The 23,633-nt window shown below is 48.4% G+C and overlaps 2 protein-coding genes across 2 annotated transcripts in view; both read left to right on the plus strand.

Moving 5' to 3' along the window:
- Positions 1–23,633, plus strand: part of MAPKAPK3 (MAPK activated protein kinase 3) — an 81,398-nt gene that overhangs the window by 31,560 nt on the left and 26,205 nt on the right. The gene's annotated exons all lie outside the window — the stretch shown is intronic.
- Positions 17,978–20,094, plus strand: LOC128841077 (uncharacterized). The gene is made up of 2 exons (XM_054035779.1): positions 17,978–18,515; positions 19,574–20,094. The coding sequence occupies exons 1-2, from the start codon at positions 18,131–18,133 to the stop codon at positions 20,065–20,067; spliced, it is 879 nt and encodes a 292-aa protein (XP_053891754.1). The 5' UTR covers positions 17,978–18,130; the 3' UTR covers positions 20,068–20,094.

The following is a 23,633-nucleotide window of genomic DNA, read 5'->3' on the forward strand; positions in this document are numbered from 1 at the left end:
AGACCCCGCAGCTTGCCGCACCGGGGAGTGGGGCCATTTGCCCACCCCTGCATTAGGGTGTGCCTGGGCACAGCCGGCACACCCCGTGCGCACTCTTATGTTAGGAGCTACAACCCCGTTTATAGCTTCTTGTAAGTTCCATGCACAAGGAGCTCGTGGCTTCAGCAGTCACTGCCAGCAAAAGGTTCCAGACACATGGCTAAAGGCACATGCATCCCAAATGTTAATGTGGGGATTTTTGTGATGCAATTCTCAAAGTATGATGTTTATTTGTTGTCTTGTAATACAGGTTACCTGTTAAAATGCATTTGCAAGGCAAGTCTATATTGTGCAATATATGTGCAAGAAATAAAATATGATTGTTTAAGAAATGTTTTGTCCTTCTTACAGGAGGGTGAAGGGTTTGTTGCTTTAACCTAAAAACCAGATGACTGCTTATATTCATAGCTAAACACCAACCCCAATGAATGGATGATTGCATGAGTGTGAATGATTTGATAGTGTATTAACACACCAGACCGTGGGTGTGTGTTTTTTTTTTTTTTTTTTTTTTTTTTCCCCCAGTACTATTGGGCACACAGTCCTCTTCTGAAGTGCGTATTTGCAAACTGCCGTTCTGTAAATCTGAGCTTATTTCTCATATCGGCACTTTCCTCTCTACACTGCACGTTATCATAGAGTCTGACAGACCACCTAAATGTCATGCTTTCCAGGGTTAGTTAAGACTTCCAAAAGCCTGGGCTTTGAGAGAGGGGGACATATGGGAGGTGACTATGCATTGAAACCTGTGCTAATAGTCCCCTTGTAACCATCTCTTCTGATCTAATAGTAAAATCTTACGCCACACAAGATGCCTCATATTAATTGTATTCTTGGGTGATCGCCTATTAACAAACAGCCCCTTGGACATGATTAATAGTCTTACTGTACTGTCACCCATATGAACTGAGTCCACCTTTGACTTTGAAATTTTGTTTTCTTCACTTTGAATTTATTAATTTTCTTGGCTCTAGAAGCTGCATACTCAGAAAAGCAAGCACAAGCAGAGGTTTGGAGAGTTATTTTCACCAAAGTCAATCCTACTTCTCGTATCTGCTCTCTTGAGTAGCAATACAGAAATGGCACCTGCATTTGGAACAGTTCTGATTTTCACCCCTTGCTGTGTCAAGTGTGCTTTGCACAAGATGTGCAGATCCCGGTGATCCCCTTGAGCTGTTGCTCTAATGCAGTGGTTCTCAACCTATATACCATTGTGGGTCTCATATGCAGCTCTCTCTGTGTTATGTGGTCCGCATCCACACAATATATATACTACCTGTATGGCCCTGAGGATATCACATGGGCTGCAGCTCTGTGCTGACTGGGCCGCGGGTTGAGAACCACTGTTCTAATGTATTACTCCTGCTGCAGGCTGGGCTGTAACTTAGGGTATGTCTACACTTACCTTCGGAGCAATCAATCCAGCGGGGGTAGATTTATTGCGTCTAGTCTAGAGGCAATAAATCGACTGCCAAGCGCTCTCCTGTCGACTCCGGTACTCCACCAGAGCGAGAGGCGCAGGCGGAGTCAACAGGGGAGCCTCAGCAGTCAACTTACCGCAGTGAAGACACTGCGGTAAGTAGACCTAAGTACGTCAACTTCAGCTACGTTATTCACGTAGCTGAAGTTACATAACTTAGATTGATTTCCCCTCCCCCCACCCCCAGTGTAGACCAGGCCTTAGAAATAGGCATGATCTCTGGTTTAAACCACTTGCAATCTAGCTCACGCAAATACATACAGTGCATATCAGATGATGGCACGGGCTCAAAGTGGTGGAGAAACCTTAATACAGATGCTCCCCAGGTTACACAAGACCCGACTTAAGCAAATTTGCACTTACAGAAAAAGTTCCATAATCCAGAAATAGGATTTTCGAGTTGCGGAAATTTTTGGGTAACATATGGGTATACGTTTCTGACTTGTGCAAAATTCGAGTTACACAAGGCTTTCCGGAATGGAACAATTGCGTAAGTCGGGGGGGCGTCTGTAGTCCCATTGTTGAAAGATTTTGCAGACAAGACTTGATGCAAGAGAGGTAGTTCACACATATGACACATTGCTGGAGAAAATTGGATCCAGAGAATAATGGTGAGCAGCTCTTCCATGTTACCTGGAGTTATATGGAGTCCTACAAGATTCTATACCTCTCCTGTTAGAGATTGTGAGATACCATGGTCCACCAGTATATGGACCACCATGCACCAATGTATGGACTGCATTCAGCTGCATGTTTCCTCTTCCACTAATGGAGCCTCTGACATAGACATCCCAATGCCTGGAAGAAATAAATGGATGGATGAAGAGCAGGTTGTTCAAGCTCCCTCCAGGAAAGAGGAGACATTTCAAGGAAGTTGATGGTAATCTATCCTCCCCATTGACTGAGAGCATCAAGTCACAGACAGTCAAAATTTTGTTAAGCCACAGGCTCATGCAGAATTCTTTGCTGCTCCTGGACATTGAACTAGTAATGAAGAATACTGTTTTCTTCAACTATCCACTAAACTGCTCTCTTTCTGCTCAGAAAGCTACCATTGGGCTTTAACATAACTTAAACTGATGCATGATTGCACTATGTCATCAGTAATAAAAGAATGATACCTCACAAATGCCACTGCTCTGTCCATTTTGAAATCCCTGATCTAAGCCAGAAAACATTTATTTTGGTCCCAATCTGTTATCTTAGTGACTGCCTCATTCTCTGCAGCCATCTAAGACAGCTGCAATACACAGGGATGATGCATCTTGACAGCTTCAGGTTTAGATTAACAAACATCATGCTGGGGGCAGAGTATCCTCCCTGAAGATAAGGACCAAGACCTTGAACTTGATTAACTGGGTAGCCAGTGTAAAGAGCAGAGGACAAGTTTGATGCGTTTGCAGTAGCCTATGTTGCTGAAGAGACATGCTGCAATATATGGTACTGTTGGAGTTTCCTAAGCCTTCATGCCCAGGAATATTGCATTGATTTAGTCCATCTGCAAGGAGAATAAAAGAGGACAGGTCATTGCTTGTCAGGGATGGCATGATTCCTTATTGTCAAGGATTTATAAATTGGCAGTAGTGATATTTTTTTCTTCTGAGGAAAAAAACGGTTACTCACCTTTGTAACTGTTGTTCTTCGAGATGATGTGTTGCTCACGTCCATTCCAATTAGGTGTGTGCGCGCCGCGTGCACAATCGTCGGAGAATTTTTACCCTAGCAACACCCGGTGGGTTGGCTGTGGAGTTCCCTGGAGTGGCGCCTTCATGGCGCTGGATATATACCCCAGCCGACCCAGCGCCCCCTCAGTTCCTTCTTGCCGGCTACTCCAACAGTGGGGAAGGAGGGCGGGTTTGGAATGGATATGAGCAACACATTTCGAAGAACAGTTACAAAGGTGAGTAACCGTTTTTTCTTCTTCGAGTGCTTGCTTATATCGATTCCAATTAGGTGACTCCCAAGCCTTACCTAGGCTGTGGGGTTGGAGTGAGACATCACTGAGTGCAGAACCGCTGAGCCAAATGCGGCATAGTCTTTAGACTGCTGTACTAACGTGTAGTGAGCAGCAAAGGTGTGAACGGATGACCAAACCGCCGCTCTACAGATCTCATGGATTGGAACCTGTGCCAGGAAAGCGGTCGAGGAAGCCTGAGCCTTGGTGGAGTGGGTGGTGAGGCGTGGCGTTGGGACACCGGCCAAGTTGTAGCAAGCAAGAATACAGGACGTGATCCAAGAGGAGATACATTGCGAGGAGACCGGTAGGCCTTTCATCCGGTCAGCCACTGCAATGAAGAGTTGAGTCGTCTTCCTAAACGGCTTCTTACGCTCGATATAGAATGTGAGGGCCCTGCGCACGTCCAGAGAGTGCCTGCATTGATCTTGCTGCATAGAGTGCGGCTTAGGATGGATGACCGGGAGGAAGAGATCCTGGTTCACATGAAAAGCTGATACCACCTTGAGGAGAAAGGCAGGGTGGGGGCGAAGCTGCACCTTGTCTTTATGGAAGACTGTATACGGAGATTCCGACGTGAGGGCTCTGATTTCAGAAACACGCCTTGCTGAAGTGATGGCTACAAGGAAGGCTGTCTTCCAAGATAGGTAAAGAAGTGAGCAGGTAGCCATTGGCTCGAACGGGGCCCCGTGAGCCAGGAGAGGACCAGGTTAAGGTCCCACACTGGAACCGGTTGACGCAGTTGTGAGTATAGGCGATCTAAGTCCTTTAGGAATCTGATGACCATTGGGTTAGAGAAGACCGAGGAAGCATGTTCTCCTGGATGGAACGCCGAGATAGCTGACAGGTGCATCCTGATAGATGATATTGCCAGGCCCTGCTGTTTTAGGGACAGGAGATAGTCCAGTATAAGTGGTATTGACGCCTGCAACGGGGGTGTGGCGCACTGCAGGAGTGCAGGTGTGGCGCACTGTGTCGCACCAACAGGAGAAGCACTTCCATTTGGCTAAGTAGGTGGCCTGTGTGGAGGGTTTCCTGACGCCTAACAGAACCTGCTGCATGGATTGTGAGCAGAGTAACTCTGCCTGAGTTAGCTATGCAGCATCCACGCTGTAGGGTAGAGCGATTGCAGGTCGGGGTGACAGAGTCGTCCATGGTCCTGGGAGATCAGGTCCGGCCACAGTGGGAGCGTGATCGGAGGCACTACCAACAACTCCAGGAGTGTGGTGTACCAGTGCTGCCTGGGCCATGCTGGAGCAACCAGAATCATGTGTTCCTTGTCCCTGCACAGCTTGGGCAGGACCCTGTGGACCAGTGGGAATGGAGGGAAGGTGTAGAACAGCTGGTCTTTCCACGGCAGTAGGAAAGCATCTGACAGGGAGCCCTGAGAGCACCCCGGAGAGAACACTTGGCACTTCCAATTGATGCGTGAGGCGAATAGGTCGATCTGGGGAAACCCCCACCTCTGGAAGATGGAATGGATGATATCTGGGCGAATCGACCACTCGTGAGTTTGGAATGACCTGCTGAGACGGTCTGCCAGCGTGTTCTGGACTCCTGGGAGAAACGATGCCATCGGATGTATCGAGTGGACTGTGCAAAACTCCCACAGGCAAATGGCCTCCTGGCATGGGGGGACGACCGGACTCCCCCTTGCTTGTTGATGTAGAACATGGCCGTGGTGTTGTCTGTGAGGACTGCCACACGACAGCCATGTAGGAGACCGCAAAATGCCTGACACGCTAGGCGTACTGCCATCAGGTCTCGTACATTGATGTGCAGAGATAGTTCAGACGTGGTCCAAAGGCCCTGCATCTGGTGTTCCCCGATATGGGCGCCCCAGCCCAGAGTTGATGCGTCTGTGACAAGGTATAAGGAAGGTTGTGGGGCGTGAAATGGTACCCCTTCGCACACCGACGTGTGGCTCAGCCACCAGCTGAGGGAGGACAAGGCGGACTCCAGAACTGTGACCACCATGTCCAGGCTGTCCCGACCCGTTGATACCCAGGCCTGAAGTGAGTGGAGCCGAAGTCTGGCATCCCTGGTTATAGAAGTGCACGATGCCATGTGCCCCAGAAGGCGAAGGCACATCCTTATCGTGGAAGTTGGGAAGCTTTGGAGGCTGCGGATGATGTTTGCGATCTGAAAACGAGTTTTCGGCAGGAGAGCGCGGGTGAGTCTGGAGTCTAAGACTGCCCTGATAAACTCTATTCTCTGGGTTGGTTCCAGAGTTGACTTCTCTCTGTTGAGTAAGATGCGCAGCTTGCGGAAGGTGCGCAGGGTGAGTTGGACGTGGGATTGCACTTCTTCCCTGGTGTGGCCCCGAATGAGCCAGTCGTCGAACAGGAACACCTGTATCCGTTGTTGACGAAGGTAGGCTGCCACGACAGCCATACATTTGGTAAACACTCTTGGAGCTGTGGACAGCCCGAAGGGAAGGATGGCAAATTGGTAATGTTCATGGTTTACCACAAAGTGAAGGAAGCGCCTGTGAGGAGGGTAAATTGCTATGTGAAAATACATGTCCTTCATGTCGAGGACGGCGTACCAGTCTCCAGGATCCAGGGAAGGAATAATGGTTCCCAATGAGACCATGCGGAACTTCAACTTTACCATGAATTTGTTGAGTCCGCGCAGATCTAAAATGGGTCGAAGTCCTGCTTTTGCCTCGGGGATTAGGAAATAGCGGGAGTAAAACCCCCTGCCCCTTAGCTCCGATGGAACCTCCTCAATCACTCCCATGGACAGGAGCGTAAAGACCTCCTGTATAAGGAACAGGAGTACTTGTGGCACCTTAGAGACTAACAAATTTATTAGAGCATAAGCTTTCGTGGACTACAGCCCACTTCTTCGGATGCATACAGAGTGGAATAAATATTGCTTGTCTAGTTTTTGTAAAGTCTATCCATGAGGAAGTTTGTGTGGAAGGTTGGTTTATATTATGAGAGTATCCAATTCTGAGAGCTCATTCTTAATCTTTCCCTGGATACTCTCATAAGAAACCAACCTTCCACACAAACTTCCTCATGGATAGACTTTACAAAAACTAGACAAGCCATTTACAAGACAAACTTTGCCTCTCTACAAAGGAAAAAGGACACTAAACTATCTAAACTGCTACATGCCACAAGCAGCCACAATAGTAGTTCCCTTAACCCACCCAGCAATATTGTTAATCTTTCCAGCTATACTCTTAGCCCAGCAGAAGAGTCTGTCCTATCTCAGGGCCTCTCCTTTTGTCCCTCCAGACCCATGAATATGATACAGTTCTGCGGTGACCTAGAATCCTACTTTCGACGTCTCCGACTCAAAGAATATTTCCAACATACCTCTGAACAGCATACTAACCCACAGAATCCCCCCTACCAGCACTACAAAAAAAAGGATTCTGCGTGGACTCCTCCGAACGGTCGAAACAACAGACTGGATTTCTACATAGATTGCTTCCGTCAACATGCAAAGGCTGAAATTGTGGAAAAGCAACATCACTTGCCACATAACCTCAGCATTGCTGAACACAACGCCATCTACAGCCTCAGAAACAACCCTGACATCATAATCAAAAAGGCTGACAAAGGAGGTGCTGTCGTCATCATGAATAAATTGGAATATGACCAAGAGGCTGCTAGACAGCTCTCTAACACCACATTCTATAGGCCATTATCCTCTGATCCCACTGAGGATTACCTAAAGAAACTACACCATCTGCTAAAAAAACTCCCTGACAAAGCACAGGAACAAATCTGTACAGACACATGCCTAGAACCCCGACCAGGGGTATTCTATTTGCTACCCAAGATCCATAAACCTGGAAATCCTGGATGCCCCATCATCTCAGGCATTGGCACCCTAACATCAGGCTTGTCTGGTTGTGTGGACTCTCTCCTCAGACCCTACGCTACCAGCACTGCCAGCTATCTTCGAGACACCACTGACTTCCTGAGGAAACTACAATCCATCGGTGATCTTCCAGAAAACACCATCCTGGCCACTATGGACGTAGAAGCACTCTACACCAATATTCCACACAAAGATGGACTACAAGCTATCAGGAACAGTATCCCTGATAATGTCACAGCTAACCTGGTGGCTGAACTTTGTGATTTTGTCCTCACCCACAACTATTTCACATTTGGGGACAATATATACCTTCAAGTCAGCGGCACTGCTATGGGTACCCGCATGGCCCCACAATATGCCAACATTTTTATGGCTGACTTAGAACAACGCTTCCTTAGCTCTCGTCCCCTAACGCCCCTACTCTACTTGCGCTACATTGATGACATCTTCATCATCTGGACCCATGGAAAAGAAGCCCTTGAGGAATTTCACCATGATTTCAATAATTTCCATCCCACCATCAACCTCAGCCTAGATCAATCCACACAAGCGGTCCATTTCCTGGACACTACTGTGCTAATAAGCGATGGTCACATAAATACCACCCTATACCGGAAACCTACTGACCGCTACACTTACCTACATGCCTCCAGCTTCCATCCAGGACGCACCACACGATCCATTGTCTACAGCCAAGCTCTAAGATATAACCGCATTTGCTCCAATCCCTCAGATAGAGACAAGCACCTACAAGATCTCTATCAAGCATTCTTAAAACTACAATACCCACCTGCTGAAGTGAAAAAACAGATTGACAGAGCCAGACAAGTACCCAGAAATCACCTCCTACAAGACAGGCCCAACAAAGAAAATAACAGAACACCACTAGCTATCACCTTCAGCCCCCAACTAAAACCTCTCCAGCGCATCATCAGAGATCTACAACCTATCCTGAAAGATGATCCTTTACTCTCACAGATCTTGGGAGACAGACCTGTCCTTGCTTACAGATAACCCCCCAACCTAAACCAAATACTCACCAGCAACGACACATCACTGAACAAAACCACTGACCCAGGAACCTATCCTTGTAACAAAGCCCGATGCCAACTCTGTCCACATATCTATTCAAGTGACATCATCATAGGACCTAATCACATCAGCCATACCATCAGGGGCTCGTTCACCTGCACATCTACCAATGTGATATATGCCATCATGTGCCAGCAATGCCCCTCTGCCATGTACATTGGCCAAACCGGACAGTCTCTACGCAAAAGAATTAATGGACACAAATCTGACATCAGGAATCATAATACTCAAAAACCAGTGGGAGAACACTTTAACCTGTCTGGTCATTCAATGACAGACCTGCAGGTGGCTATATTACAACAGAAAAACTTCAAAAACAGACTCCAACGAGAGACTGCTGAGCTGGAATTGATATGCAAACTAGACACAATCAACTCAGGATTGAATAAGGACTGGGAATGGCTGAGCCATTACAAACATTGAATCTATCTCCCCTTGTAAGTATTCTCACACTTCTTATCAAACTGTCTGTACTGGGCTAGCTTGATTATCACTTCAAAAGTTTTTTTTCTCTTACTTAATTGGCCTCTCAGAGTTGGTAAGACAACTCCCACCTGTTTATGCTCTCTGTATGTGTGTGTATATATATCTCCTCAATATTTATTCCACTCTGTATGCATCCGAAGAAGTGGGCTGTAGTCCACGAAAGCTTATGCTCTAATAAATTTGTTAGTCTCTATGGTGCCACAAGTACTGTTCTTTTTACGGATACAGACTAACATGGCTGCTACTCTGAAACCCGTATAAGGAGTTGCTCGTGAGAGGAGTCCCTGAAGAGGGATGGGGAGGGAGGATGGGGGCGGGGGGAAAGAAAATTGGAGAGAATATCCCCTTTCCACCGTGTGAAGAACCCATTGGTCTGAAGTTATAAGGGACCATGCATAGTGGAAATGGGAGAGACAATCTCGAAATGGAGGGAAGGGATCCTGGGTGGTGACTAGTACGCTGTCCTTGGGCGCACCTTCAAAAATTTTGCCTGGGCCTGACGATGGTTTAGGACTGGGTTGGTGGCTGGTGGATCTCCTTCTACCACCTCGTCCACGTCTTCTGTAAAAGTCTTGCCTTGGATGAGGGGGAGGGTAGAACCTTTGAGGCTGTGGTCTAAAGGGCCTGCTCTGGGTACCTGGGACATGCATCCCTAGGGAGCGCATGATGGTTCTGGAGTCTTTTAGGCTCTGTAACCGAGAGTCCCTTTTGTCCGAGAACAGGCCCTGCCCATCAAATGGTAGATCCTGCAGGGTCTGTTGCTGTTCTGGCGGTAAGCCAGAGACCTGAAGCCAGGAGATGTGTCGCATAGCTATGCCCAACGCCAGTGTCCTAGCAGCAGAGTCCACTACATCAAGAGAGGCCTGTAAGGAGGTCCTAGCCGCCTTTTTGCCCTCTTCCACTAAAGCCCCAAACTCATCCCTGAACTCTCGGGGAATCAACTCCTTAAATTTACCCATGGAGTTCCACGAGTTATAATCATAGCGGCTCAAGAGCGCCTGTTGGTTTGCGGCTCTGAGCTGTAGGCCCCCCACTGAGTAAATTTTGTGTCCAAACAAATCGGAGCACTTGGCGTCTTTAGATTTGGGCGCTGCAGGCTGTTGACCATGCTGTTCCCTTACGTTCACTGAGGTCACCACCAGTGAACATGGCTGAGGGTGAGTATACAGGTATTCATACCCCTTAGAGGGAACAAAGTATTTCCTCTCCACCCCTCTGGCAGTAGGTGGGATAGAGGCAGGGGTCTGCCATATTGTCTTGGCGTTAGCCTGAATGGTGCGGATGTTGGGCAACGCTACCCGGGATGGGGCGTCAGCTGAAAGGATGCTCATCACCGGGTCCTCCAACTCCACTATCTCCTCTGCTTGGTGGTCCGTGTTACGTGCCACCCTACATAAAAGGTCTTGGTGAGCACGTAAGTCTATCGGGGGGCTGGGGCAGGGGGAGACCCGAGGTCGTTGTCCCCGCCACCGCCTCCTCTGGAAAAGATGAGAAAGATACTACAGGAGCTAATGGATCCTGTGGCAGGTCCAATTGCGAGGGATCCAGATGTTCAGGATCAATTGGACCGGGGTCTGGGGCCTGCGTAGGAGTGGGCGCAGATGCCTCCATACCCCCCCGGGTGGGGGGGGACTGATGGTGGCCTCCGGTACTCGAGGCTCTGAATGGGCTGAGCGGGAGGCCGCAGGTGGAACTCCTTGGGCTTGGTGGTATGCCCACAGGGTCCAGAAAGACCACTGTGCAGGCTCCTGGCTAGGGTCTTCGGCCCCATTCTGCCAGTGACCCAGGTTGTCCGCTGCTTGGCCCGGTGCAGGATAGGCTGAGCAGGAGGCGCCGTCCGACTGGGAAGAGCATGAGGCAGATCGTGAGGGCCAGGGTGGTGTGGAGCGTGCCTGCGTTGACTCCGCTGGGAACAGTGCTGAGCGGTGCTGGCCCACAGGAGAGCGGTTTCTGCGCGGTGCCGGGGAGCAGTACCGGGATCGAGAACGGTGCCGATAGTCATGCCGGTACTGAGATCCAGACCTGGATCGCGATGAAGACCGTCTGCGGAAGCGGAGCCGGGAGCGGCTTCTCGAGCGGGAGCGGCACTCTGACCGGTGCCGGGAGCGGTGTCGGGAGTCCGAACGGTACCGAGGTCTGAGGCGGTGCCGCGAGGCGGAACAGTACCAGGAGGAAGATCTGGGCCACGAGTACGACCGGTGCCATGATAGAGAATGATCTCCTAGATCGGGAGTGGTGCCAAGAGTCCATGCTCGGAGATGGTGGACGTAATAGGACTGGCTTGCCCCTAGACTGCACCGCACGGGTGAAATGCGGTACCTTAGCCTGAGTCAGTGCCGGTTCTGTAAGGGCAATGAGGTCCCTCGCTGTCGCAAATGTCTCCGGCGTCGATGGAAGATGGGGCTCAACCGTGGTGCGGGTCGGGGAGCCAGTCTGCGCCGGACTCAACGGCCCTTCTGCCGATGCTGGAGTCAACGATGCCAATATTGGCGCCTGTATCCTTGGTCGCTCCGGTCCCGGACGCGAATCCGAGGTTGGTAAGGGGGGTGCCGGTGCCTGTTGTTGGGAGGCAGCCGCCTCTGGTTTGCAAGGTCTCTTCTGACGTGGGGACAGGAACCGGCGCCGAGGTGCTTGCGGTGGACGCGGTGCCGGCGAAGGCCGGTGCCGTGGGACTCTATCCGCGTCTCCTCGCGGGGCAGTACTGGAAGTCGCTGCCGGAGCACTGCGCACCGAGGCACGCGGTGCCGGAACTTGGCGTGCCGAATGAGGGTCCAGGCTGAGGGCCGCCTCCATAAGGAGCTATTTGAATCTAAAGTCCCACTCCTTTTTGGTTCGAGGCCTGAAAGCCTTACAGATCTTGCACTTTTTGGTCCGGTGAGACTCCCCGAGGCACTTTAAACAAGAGTCGTAGGGATTTCCCATTGCCATAGGCTTTGAACAGGCTGAGCACAGCTTAAAACCTGGAGCCTTGAGCATAAGCCTGGGCGGCACGCCAGGAAGAAGGGGGCAGGGGGGGACCCCTTCCAGTCCGCTAACTTCACTTATAAAACTAAATCTATAACTATCACCTACTGTACTACACTAAATGTATAACTATATAACTACAACAATATCTAAACCGGGAAGTAAAAGCTAGGGAGAGTGGAGGAAAGCTGAGGGGCGCTGGGTTGGCTGGGGTATATATCCAGCGCCATGAAGGCGCCACTCCAGGGGGCTCCACAGCCGACCCACCGGGTGTTGCTAGGGTAAAAATTCTCCGATAATTGTGCATGCGGCACGCACACCCCTAATTGGAATCGATATGAGCAAGCACTCGAAGAACTTTTATTTCAATTTCCAGAGTAGGACCACAAGTGAAAAGTGTAATTATTTCAGATGGGATTTTAAACTGCCTTTTTCCAAATCACTACTTGAATAGCAGTGGTGGAGCTGCAGTTGAGGTCATTTGATTGAGAAGCCCAATTTACTGCACAGAGACGCTCACGTTCTCACTGCAGTAAATATCTTTGGAAGGTTTATCACCAGCAATTAGCCCGAATAAGCTGCAGTCAGAACAATGATGATCTGTCAGGCCAAACAGGCTAGGATTTTAGGTAGCACAGTTGTCTAACATACTAGACTTTTACCTCCAGATGCTAGTTCGAATCCTTGCTTTAGTTAGGTGGAAATTAATTTGGTCGTCTCCAAACAACCTAATTTATGCACACAGCTGGAGCAGGCTGAGATCCCCCACAGTGATGAATGACCAAATATCCAGCACAAGAGCTTCAAGCAAGAATTTGTGGTCTGCCCAGTCATTCTGCATCCTGTCTGTTGGTGGAGAGGAGGGAGATGAGAGAAGACTCAGATTACTGTGGTGGCAGGCAGCCAGTCTTTAAGTCTACTACTGTGTTAATGGAAAGAAGCTTGTCCGTGGCAGGGCTTTGAGATAGAGAGTTCTAGCTGGATGATGACTGTTGAGCCTAGAGTTATGCTAGTACTGTACGCGTAGGTCATCGGTAGCATATCATGCTAATAGTACTTGAGAAGCAGGGCCGTCCTTAGGCATACACAGCATATGTGGCTGTATAGGGCACCCGAAAATTTGGGGCACCACCAGGACCATAGGCGCCAACTTCTCATCTTGCCAGGGAGTGCGCGACACCCCGCCCTCTGCTCCAGGCCTTGCCCCCACTCCACCCCTTCCCCACCTCAGTGAGAGGCGGGGGGGGGGAGCTTGGTGTCGTTGGTGGGTGCTGTGCACCCACTAAATTTTCCCCATGGATGCTCCATCCCCGGAGCACCCACCCACGAAGTCCGCGCCTATGACCGGGACAGCAGGTAAGAGTAGGTCGGCTCCCACACACCCAGAGCGCACTATAATCTCCTTACTAGGCAGAAGGCAGGGGCCGTATTCACAGAGCCAAATGCACCGGCATAGGGGCACCAGTTTAATAATAATGCCTAGGGCCCCATAAAACCTAAGGATGGCCCTGTTGAGAAGTAATAGTGAACTGGGAAATGGAGTCCTAGACCTGCCTAAACAAATTGTCAGACTAAGAGTTTTGTGGCAGAAAAAAATCTGTTTGTAGCTGTGGCTTTTTAAACTAAATATGGTTACAGTGTTTAGAATAACATAGAAACCATTTGTGGGCAGCTTGTAGCTTAAATCTTATTCTGTTCTAAAATGCTAACAAAAGTTGATGGAGGAGGTGGAACAAGGTTACTCTATGCAAACAGCACTAGAACACCACCACCTTTTTGGCTTATGGAAAATTGGAAGCCTTTTAATAAAGGGCTAATATTTATCAACATTTGAATTTTTAAATGTTGGGAAATGAGAGCGCCTGAGCTGTGAAGTCGGCTTCCCTCATTCTTTCCTATCTCACCACCACCACCACCTCTCTCTTGACCCACCCCACCGTTCCTCTCTCCCCACTACAAATGAATGTAACTTTTATTCTTATGGCACGTATCAGATGGTTTTATCTATCCAACTTGCAAAGCAAGTATAGTGCTAAAACACAAATATACAGTACTTAACAAAAAATAAAAGGAAATGAGACTTTTAAATCAAATTATATATGCAGTGTGGTATAAAACATAAACCTGAATAGTTAGGTCACCATACTTCAATTAGGAAAACACACTCATACTATTAAATATAACAGATCATTGGTTTGTGTTAATATAAATTATGGGTTTTTGCTTTACTGTATGCTAACCTCATCTGCAGAGGATACCTTTGAAACATATATCCAGCTGTTCTTTTGCCATTTCAGTTACCCTTGCCCCATCTCTGCTGATGTTAAGAGCAGAGACACTTGACCTTTGCAGAGTGAGTGGCTAGCGATATGTGTAATTAGAGTTAATAGCTGTATGTCTCATTTATTTATTTCAGTTTGTACAATCATATTGTTGGGCACCCAGGCCATCTTCTGGGTACCTCTATAATAAAGTATACTGTGACATTAAACAGATATGTTTGAAGCCACTGCCCAAAATTACCCACCAAGGAAACCAATTATACTCAGGGACTCCTTAATTCCTCATACCAAATCCAACTAATTCCCAAATGCTTGGGAAAAGAGTTGGACTTTGTAGTGTGTCCAGAAGGCTAATACATCATCCTCTCCGTAAATGCACAGAGATCCTTGTGTTGTTCTAAAAACAAAGGAATCTTGACATACTTCTGAAACATGTGATTATTGCTTACTGAGATGTGCACCTCATAAATTGACCACATCTGGTCTGCAAGCAAGTAAGTTTTACAAATGGTCAGATTTATAAAGGATCATACCTCTCTCTGCTTGTCTGTCTTCTTCCCCTCTTTGCGTTTTTCCTCTTAAATATACTCTTTAAAACTTCTTATGGAACAGTGTCCGAGGTTGGAAGAGATCTCAGGAGGTTATCTAGTCCAACCCCCTGCTCAAAGCAGGATCAATCCCCAGGTAGATTTTTGCCCCAGATTCCTAAGTGGCCCCCTCAAGAATTGAACTCTCAACCCTGGGGTTAGCAGGCCAATGCTTAAACCACTGAACTAGCTCTCCCCCTGACACCACATGCAAATACTCCTTTTTAACCCCTTTCACTCTAGCTCATTCTGGTAGGACACTGAATATCAGTCTTCCAGCTTTTGCCTTTAGAGCGATTAGCTGGGTATAAATTGGAAGAACAGAGACAGGAGGAGGAAGGATTTCTAAAGCAGACAACGAAAGCCCTTGATTTAGTGCTTAGAGGCATTGAGTCGGTTAGGTATAAAACCAGAGCCATCTTTTAAAACTGTTCTAGACACCTTGGTATTTTTTATGTTTTTAATGGCTTTACCCCGTGTAGGCTTATGAAAGGTGAATGACAGCTCTTGACTGAACTCCCCTGTGTACAAGTATAGCACAGGCAGGAGCAATGCAAGCTTTGCTACTGCACAGCGCTTCTTTACTAACCTGGAGGGACCACCTGTGGAGCTGGTCTTTCCACTAAGGGTGCCCATTAGTGCCGACAGCAATGGTAGCTTTAGTAATGTGGACAGCTCCACGGGAATTGGACTAGAGGTTCATTACACTTAGGCCACCAGTTTTGGTCATTAACACCCTGGTGTAGAGACCTAGAAGTGAAAGGCTTTGTGACCCACCACCAATCCCCTGATCCATCCAGTCCACCTGGTTATTTTTAAATATCCAACAGTCACTGAAAGATTTTTTTTTTTTTTAAATCCACTTTTTCCATGAGGGTTTGCAGGCTTGTGTTCTCTGCTGGTTTAACTGCCACAGCTAACATGCTTCTGCTAGAGCTCTTCTGACTGATGCACAAACAAGGAAGTAAACATTCTTGTTAACATCAGCTCCATTAGGACTGTAGCACAAAGGACTACTTTGCAACCCTTCTAATGGACTGTTAGAAATCATGATGAAATTTTGGGTGGTTGTTCTCCCCCCCCCCCCCCCCCCTGAGAGCAGAAGAGAAACCTATTCAGAGGGGATATATTCAACTACTGCATTTTTTCCCTTTCCCCACTGTTTAAGGGAGAATGTGGATGCTTCTCCACCAACTGAGGCTCTTCTTCTATAAGGATTTTTTCACCTCTATGGGTAACACAAGCCAGAAGCACTGTCTTACTTCCATCTACCTATCACTAAGGCTAAATTTTAGTCACGGGTATTTTTAATAAAAGTCATGGACAGGTCACGGACAATAAACAAAAATTCACGCCCCATGATGTGTCCATGACTTGTACTATATACCCCTGACTAAATCTTGGCGGCGGGGGCGACCCCAGGGTACTGCAGGTGCTTGTGGGGAGGCAGCCCAGGATCCCTGCTGGTACTGGGGGGGCAGCGACACGTGGCCCAGAACCCCCGCTGGTGCTGGTGGGGGGTAAGGTTGGCAGGGCTGGCAGGCTTCCTACCTGACTCCTCCTGGCTTCCCAGAAGCAGCAACATGTCCCTCCCTTAGCTTCTAGCTCCACCAAGCGCTGACTCCACAGCTCCCATTGGCCTGTGGGCGGAAGCAGTGCGTGGAGCTAGGAGCTGAAAGAGGGATATGTTGCCGCTTCTGGGGAGACCCCCAAGGTAAGCACCGTCCAGCAGCACCCCCTTCTGCACTCCAACCCCTAGCCCTGAGCCCCTTCCCACACACATCCAAACTCCTGCTGCTGGGGGAGGGGGGCAGTGGCCTAAGACTGCCCCAGCAGTAGCTGGTGTGGCTGGCCCAGAGGCTGGCCGAGGTGCTCAGGTGGCCCCTGGGCCAGCTGCAGTGGGCAATGCAGAGGTCCCAGAAAGTCAAGGAATCCGTGACCTCTGTGACAAACTCGCAGCCTTACCTATCGCTGTCTGTTCCCCACCCCCTCTCCAGTTGAGAAGTGTCTTGAAAAAATAGTGAGTGAAACAGCATCTCACTGATACCTGAGCTTCCCAATAGAGTTTTCTGTTTTCAAGGTCAAAAAGCTGTTAATGTTAAGAGCAAGCAGTAAAGAAAAATGCAAAACATGATCCTCTTTGGGGAATTACAGCACTTAGAGAAAGACAGTGTGGTATCTCTTATTGAATGGCATTAATCAATGGGCTCTCCTCCATTCTCTTCCCATGCTGCACCTTTTAGCCACCAGAATTCACAGTCTATGCAAAGGCCTTTTCAAGGTTTCCTGAATTAATAAAATTATGATTTAACAACCAGTGAAGTAAAGCTATCAGAACATGCCTTTGCTGAAATTGAGGTGCAATCATCTTATTTAAAAACCTTTATGGTTGATTCAGTGTCTTTCTCTCTTTCCACTCTAATGGCACACAAGTGGTCTCACCAGCATGTTCACATTCATTATGCATTAGACCATCCAGATGTGCCATTATAGAGTTAGTATAGAAATAAGGAATTGACTGCAAGACAACAGGTGGTCCAAAGCCATCGTGGTAGAGACATTTTGTGGGTGGGGGAAGAGGGAAAGGGACAAGTAAAAGCTGCATTAATCATACATAACTATACAGGCCTCTTTGTGACAACAGCAGCTCTTGAATAGAGAATGAATGGAAGAGCAGCTGTGGAGCAACTGGTATTAGTTCAAGTGCATGAACAAAGACCTGATTTTGAGGCATGTTCCTGTAATTCACACTCATAAAAGCAGCATGCAAAGAGGAAAGGAAGTAAATTGAGGTAGACATATGTCCATCATTTGCACGTGATGGGTGAGTATCTGACCTGCTAAAGTATAGATTGCTGCAAACAAAGTTTGGATCTGGCTTCAGGTTTCCCCCAGTTGAGTGTTAGGCCTGGTCTACACTACGACTTTAATTCGGATTTATCAGCTTTAATTCGAATTTACCCTGCAACCGTCCACACAACGACGCTATTTATTTTGATGTAAAGGGCCCTTTAAATCGATTTCTGTACTCCACCCCGACGAGCGGAGTAGCGCCAAAATCGATTTTAACATTTCAAATTAGGGATAGTGGGGCCGCAATTCGATGGTATTGGCCTCCGGGAGCTATCCCACAGTGCATCATTGTGACCGCTCTGGACAGCAATGTAAACTCGGATGCACTGGCCAGGTAGACAGGAAAAGCCCCGCGAATATTTGAATTTCATTTCCTGTTTGCCCAGCGTGGAGAGCACAGGTAACCATGCAGGCTGATAATTGAAAAAGAGCACCAGCATGGACCGTGAGGGAGGTACTGGATCTGATCGCTGTATGGGGAGAGGATTCAGTGCTTGCAGAACTTCGTTCTAAAAGACGAAATGCAAAAACTTTTGAAAAAATCTCCAAGGGCATGATGGAGAGAGGCCACAATAGGGACTCTGAGCAGTGCCGCGTGAAAGTCAAGGAGCTCAGACAAGCCTATCAAAAAACAAAGGAGGCAAACGGTCGCTCTGGGTCAGAGCCGCGGACATGCCGCTTCTACGCCGAGCTGCATGCAATTCTAGGGGGGGCTGCCACCACTACCCCACCTGTGATCGTGGATTCTGGGTCGGGGATAGTCTCATCAGCGACGCCTGAGGATTCTGCCGATGGGGGAGAGGAGGAGGATGAGGATGAGCTTGCAGAGAGCACACAGCACTCCGTTCTCCCCAACAGCCAGGATCTTTTTCTCACCCTGACTGAAGTACCCTCCCAAGCCAGTACCCAAGACTCTGACCCCATGGAAGGGACCTCAGGTGAGTTTACCTTTTAAAATATAAAACTTGTTTTAAAAGCAAACGGTTTTTAATGATTACTTTGCCTGACTTTGCATTCGCGGTCAGTTCAGCTACTGGAAAAGTCTGTTAACGTGTCTGGGGATGGAGCGGAAATCCTCCAGGAACATCTCCATGAAGCTCTCCTGGAGGTACTCCGAAAGCCTTGCCAGAAGGTTTCTGGGCAGTGCATCCTTATTCCCTCCTCCATGGTAGGACACTTGACCACGCCATGCTTGCAGCAAGTAATCTGGTATCATTGCCTGACAAAGCCTGGCAGCGTATGGTCCCGGTGTTTGCTGGCATTCAAGCAACATCCGTTCTTTATCTTGTTGTGTAATCCTCAGGAGAGTGATATCACTCCTGGTAACCTGGTTGAAATACAGGAACTTAATTAAGGGGACAGAGGTGGCCGTTCCTACTGGGCTGTTTGCCTGTGGCGGAAAATAAATCCTTCCCTGCAGTTAGCCAAGCGCAGATGGGAAATTGGCCCTGAGTTTTTCGCGTTTGGCTAGCAGGGATCTTCCCTGTTACCAGCCACGCGGTGGGGGGAGGGGTACCGTGATCATCCCAGAGAATTCACGGCGGGAGGGGGGCGGCGGCGGCGGGGGGGGGTTAGTTTGGTGCCTGCAGGGATCTTCCCTGATACCAGCCACGCGGTGGGGGGGAGGGGTACAGCGATCATCCCAGAGAATTCATGGCGAGAGGGAGGGGTGGTTAGTTTGTTTTCTGCTGCTGCTGAATGTTAACAGAAAAACCGCAGCACTCTACAGGCTATGCTTGGTATGTGGGAAAGGAGGGCGCAGAAGCTGTAAGACAATGGCTTACCATGGCCGCATGCAAGCCGAATTCTGTTGCCCAGACCTGTGATCTCTAGCAGCAAAGCCACAGGCACTCAGCATTAAGAGGCAAAATGCGACCTTGCACAGAAATCACATGTGCTATGTAATGTGAATAGTGTTGGTCACCGTGAAAGAGTATAAGCATTGTTCTGCAAAATGTAGCTTTTTAAACAATTCTCTTTTTTCCCCTCCCTACAGCAGCTGCAAATTCCTCAAGCCTCCCTCCTCCATCCCGAAGGTTATCACAGATAAGGCGTCGTAAGAAGAGAACGCGAGACGAGATGTTTTCTGAAATTATGGAATCCAGCCGCAGTGACAGAGCTCATCTGAATGAGTGGAAGGAAACAGTTTCAAAGTATAGGAAAGAAGCCAGTGAACGTGAGGACAAGAGGGACCAACGTGAGGAGAGGAGGGACGCTCGAGATGAGAGGTGGCGGCAGGAAGACCAGAGGAGGCAGGATGCAACGCTGGGGCTGCTGCATGAGCAAACAGACATGCTCCGGCGTCTGGTGGAGCTTCAGGAACGGCTTCTGGAAAACAGACTGCCGCTTCAGCCCCTGTTCCACCCTCCCCCCTCCCCATGTTCCGTATCCTCCTCACCCAGACGTGTAAGAACGCGGGGGGGGAGGCTCCGTACACCTTCCCATTCCACCCCAGTAGACAGCCCAAGCAAAAGGCTGTCATTTTTTTAACCTTTTCTTTGTGGCTTTTTCCTTCCCAGCAATCCTCCTCCCAAATACCACCCGGGTTCCCTCCCTCTTTTTCTAATCTATTAATAAAGAATAAATGATTTTTAAATGATAGTGACTTTATTTGGTTTGAAAGAAAGCTGGGGGAAGGGGGAGGGTGGGTTCCTTACAGAAAATCAGTCAATAAAGGGGGCGGGTTTTCATGAAGGAGAAACAAACAGATATTTCACACTGTAGCCTGGCCAGTCATGAAACTGGTTTTTAAAGCTTCTCTGATGCACAGCACTTCCTGGTGTGCTCTTCTAATCGCCCTGGTGTCTGGCTGCGCGTAATCAGCAGCCAGGCGATTTGCCTCAGCCTCCCACCCCGCCATAAAGGTCTCCCCCTTACTTTCACAGAGATTGTGGAGCACACAGCAAGCAGAAATAACAATGGGGAGATTTCTTTGGCTGAGGTCAGAGCGAGTCAATAATGATCACCAGCGACCTTTTAAACGGCCAAATGCACATTCTACCACCATTCTGCACTTGCTTAGCCTGTAGTTAAACAGCTCCTGACTCCTGTCCAGGCTGCCTGTGTACGGCTTCATAAGCCATGGCATTAAGGGGTAGGCTGGGTCCCCAAGAATAACTATTGGCATTTCAACATCCCCAACGGTTATTTTCTGGTCCGGAAAGTAAGTCCCTTGCTGCAGCCCTTTAAACAGAGTAGTGTTCCTGAAGACGCGAGCGTCATGAACCCTTCCCGCCCAGCCCGCGTTGATGTTGGTGAAACGTCCCTTGTGATCCACAAGTGCTTGCAGCACCATTGAAAAGTACCCCTTGCGGTTTATGTACTCGGTGGCTTGGTGCTCCGGTGCCAAGATAGGGATATGGGTTCCGTCTATCGCCCCACCCCAGTTAGGGAATCCCATTGCAGCAAAACCATCCACTATAGCCTGCACATTTCCCAGAGTCACTAACTTTCGTAGCAGCACCTGAGTGATTGCTTTGGCTACTTGCATCACAGCAGCCTCCACAGTAGATTTGCCCACTCCAAATTGATTCCCGACTGACCGGTAGCTGTCTGGCGTTGCAAGCTTCCACAGGGCTATCGCCACACGCTTCTCAACTGTGAGGGCTGCTCTCATCTTGGTATTCTGTCGTTTCAGGGCAGGGGACAGCAAGTCACAAAGTTCCATGAAAGTGCCCTTACGCATGCGAAAGTTCCGCAGCCACTGGGAATCGTCCCAGACCTGCAACACTATGCGGTCCCACCAGTCTGTGCTTGTTTCCCTTGCCCAGAATCGGCGTTCCATGGATAGAATCTGCCCCATTAACAACATGATCTCCAAAGCACCGGGGCCCGTGGTTTCACAGAATTCTGTATCCGTGTCCATGTCCATGTCAATGTCCTCATCATGCATGTCGCTGCGCTGCCGCCGCCGCTGCCTCCTCGCCTCGTTTTTCTGGTCCTGGCTGAGCATAAACTCCACGAGAACGCGCGAGGTGTTTACAATGTTCATGACTGCTGTCTTGAGCTCAGCGGGCTCCATGCTTGCCGTGGTATGGAGTCTGCAGTGTTCACCCACCCAGGAAAAAAGGCGCGAAAATGGTTGTCTGCCGTCCGTTGCTTTCATGCAGGGAGGGAGGGAGGAGGTGAGGCTGTACCCAGAACCACCTGCGACGATGTTTTTTGTCCCATCAGGCACTGGGATCTTAACCCACAATCCCAATGGGCGCGGGAGACTGCGGGAACTATGGGATAGCTATGGGATAGCTACCCACAGTGCAACGGTGCAGAAATCGACGCTAGCCCCGGTACTTGGACGCACACCACCGAATTAATGTGCTTAGTGTGGCCGCATTCATTTCGACTTTATACAACCTGTTTTTCAAATCCGAATTATATAAATTCAGATTAATCCCATAGTGTAGACATACCCTTAGTATCTGGACATTTAGTTCAGGCCCATCTCTACTAATCTTACAGCCCTATCTCTGACTGAAATGAACAACAGAAAGGTGAGGACACATAGTTTCTGTTTGCAGGAGAGACTAGGTGCTGGGAATGGGAGTAAATGAGTGAACCTAGAGAGGACCACTTGTAAAATCAGATGTTACTGGGACAACTAAATTCAAGTGCAAATACCTAAAGTAGTAATCAGTGGGTCTGCTAGAGGTCTAATACAAGTCCCAGAACTTGTTGGAATCACAGGGACTTGAGAAAGAGGAGGATTTTTCTTAATCTACTATAGAGGGATACATGCATCCGACGAAGTGGGCATTCACCCACGAAAGCTTATGCTCCAATACATCTGTTAGTCTTAAAGGTGCCAGAGGAGACTCTGTTGCTTTTTATAGAGGGACAATGTCAATGGATACGTCTACCCTGCAAAACAAGACCCACAGCAGCCACTCTCAGTTGACTTGGGCTCATGCTATGAGTTCGACTTCAGGCTGGAGCCTGGGCTCCAAAACCTGGTGAGGGAGGAGGGTCTCAGAGCCCAGGTTCCAGCCCGAGCGGGAACATCTACACTGCTATTTTTAGACCCTTAGTGGGAGTCCCAATCAGTTGACCCAGGCGTAGAGACTCGTTGCTGACCTGAGTTTTTGCAATGTAACCATATCCTTAAGCCCCAGAAATCAGATGAAATAGTAAAATCACCTTCCATGGAAATGTCACACACCAATCACTTAGTAGTTCTTGGTGTACATTGATGGGAAATCACACGGTTGTCATAGGACAGTATACTATGTTCTGTTTCCTACTGCACCAGCCCATGGATTCCATTACTACCATTAATTTCACAAAATGCTACATATGTTTGTACCTGTATATAGTATGCAAAGGGCTTATTTTTGGAATCTGTGTACCAAATAAATACAAAGGATATTTTCCAGAGTTTAACCCTCACCCTCTAAAAAAGGCTTTTGGCAGGCACTTTGACATATAACGATTTCTGCACCTCCTCTTTCATCACTTCTGGCCAACAGCCCAGGTGTGCTCCCTAGTGCCAGACTTGACTATGGTAACGTCAAGATGATAGTTGGAGGGAGAGGGAAAGAACACACACAAAAATTGAAAGCAGAAATGTGGGGCCTTGAGTCACATTTCAGGGGTGGTTTGAATATTAACTCTTCACAGTCAAATCTTTACTTGTAAGAGTACTACAAAACTTAAATTAATCTTTGGTTTCAAACGTAAAATGAGATGCCCTTATCATACCTTGAAATGGGACTTGGAAAAGCCACTCACCTGTGCCAAGAGGGAAACTTTCCTTGGTGAATGCAGGGGCTACAAACAATTTCTGCAAAATTTAGGCTGTTATTTAAAACCACTATTAGGATTCTAGCTCTTATAGGTGCAAAGAAAATTTTCCAAATTTGCACTAAGTGTAAACTGGAGCAGTGTCATCTTCCTGAGTCTGTAGAAAGATGCACTGGGCCTCCTGCTGCTAATAGCTTGCCAAACACCAGCAAAGCGAAACTGATAAGACTGGAAATCAGTTTCACTGATGATTTTCAGAACTCTGAAGACATCAAGGAAACTGAAGGATCATGTTGTTTTTTTCATGCTGTTGGTTCAGA

Source organism: Malaclemys terrapin, chromosome 7, assembly GCF_027887155.1.
Source record: "Malaclemys terrapin pileata isolate rMalTer1 chromosome 7, rMalTer1.hap1, whole genome shotgun sequence".
NCBI classification, from domain to species: domain Eukaryota; kingdom Metazoa; phylum Chordata; order Testudines; family Emydidae; genus Malaclemys; species Malaclemys terrapin.

Bases quoted from the DNA above. Each gene is read 5' to 3' on its own strand.
- LOC128841077 (XM_054035779.1), top strand. From the start codon at position 18,131: ATGATGGAGAGAGGCCACAATAGGGACTCTGAGCAGTGCCGCGTGAAA. The intron at 18,516-19,573 runs GTGAGTTTACCT...CCCTCCCTACAG, and splicing joins CCCCATGGAAGGGACCTCAG to CAGCTGCAAATTCCTCAAGC.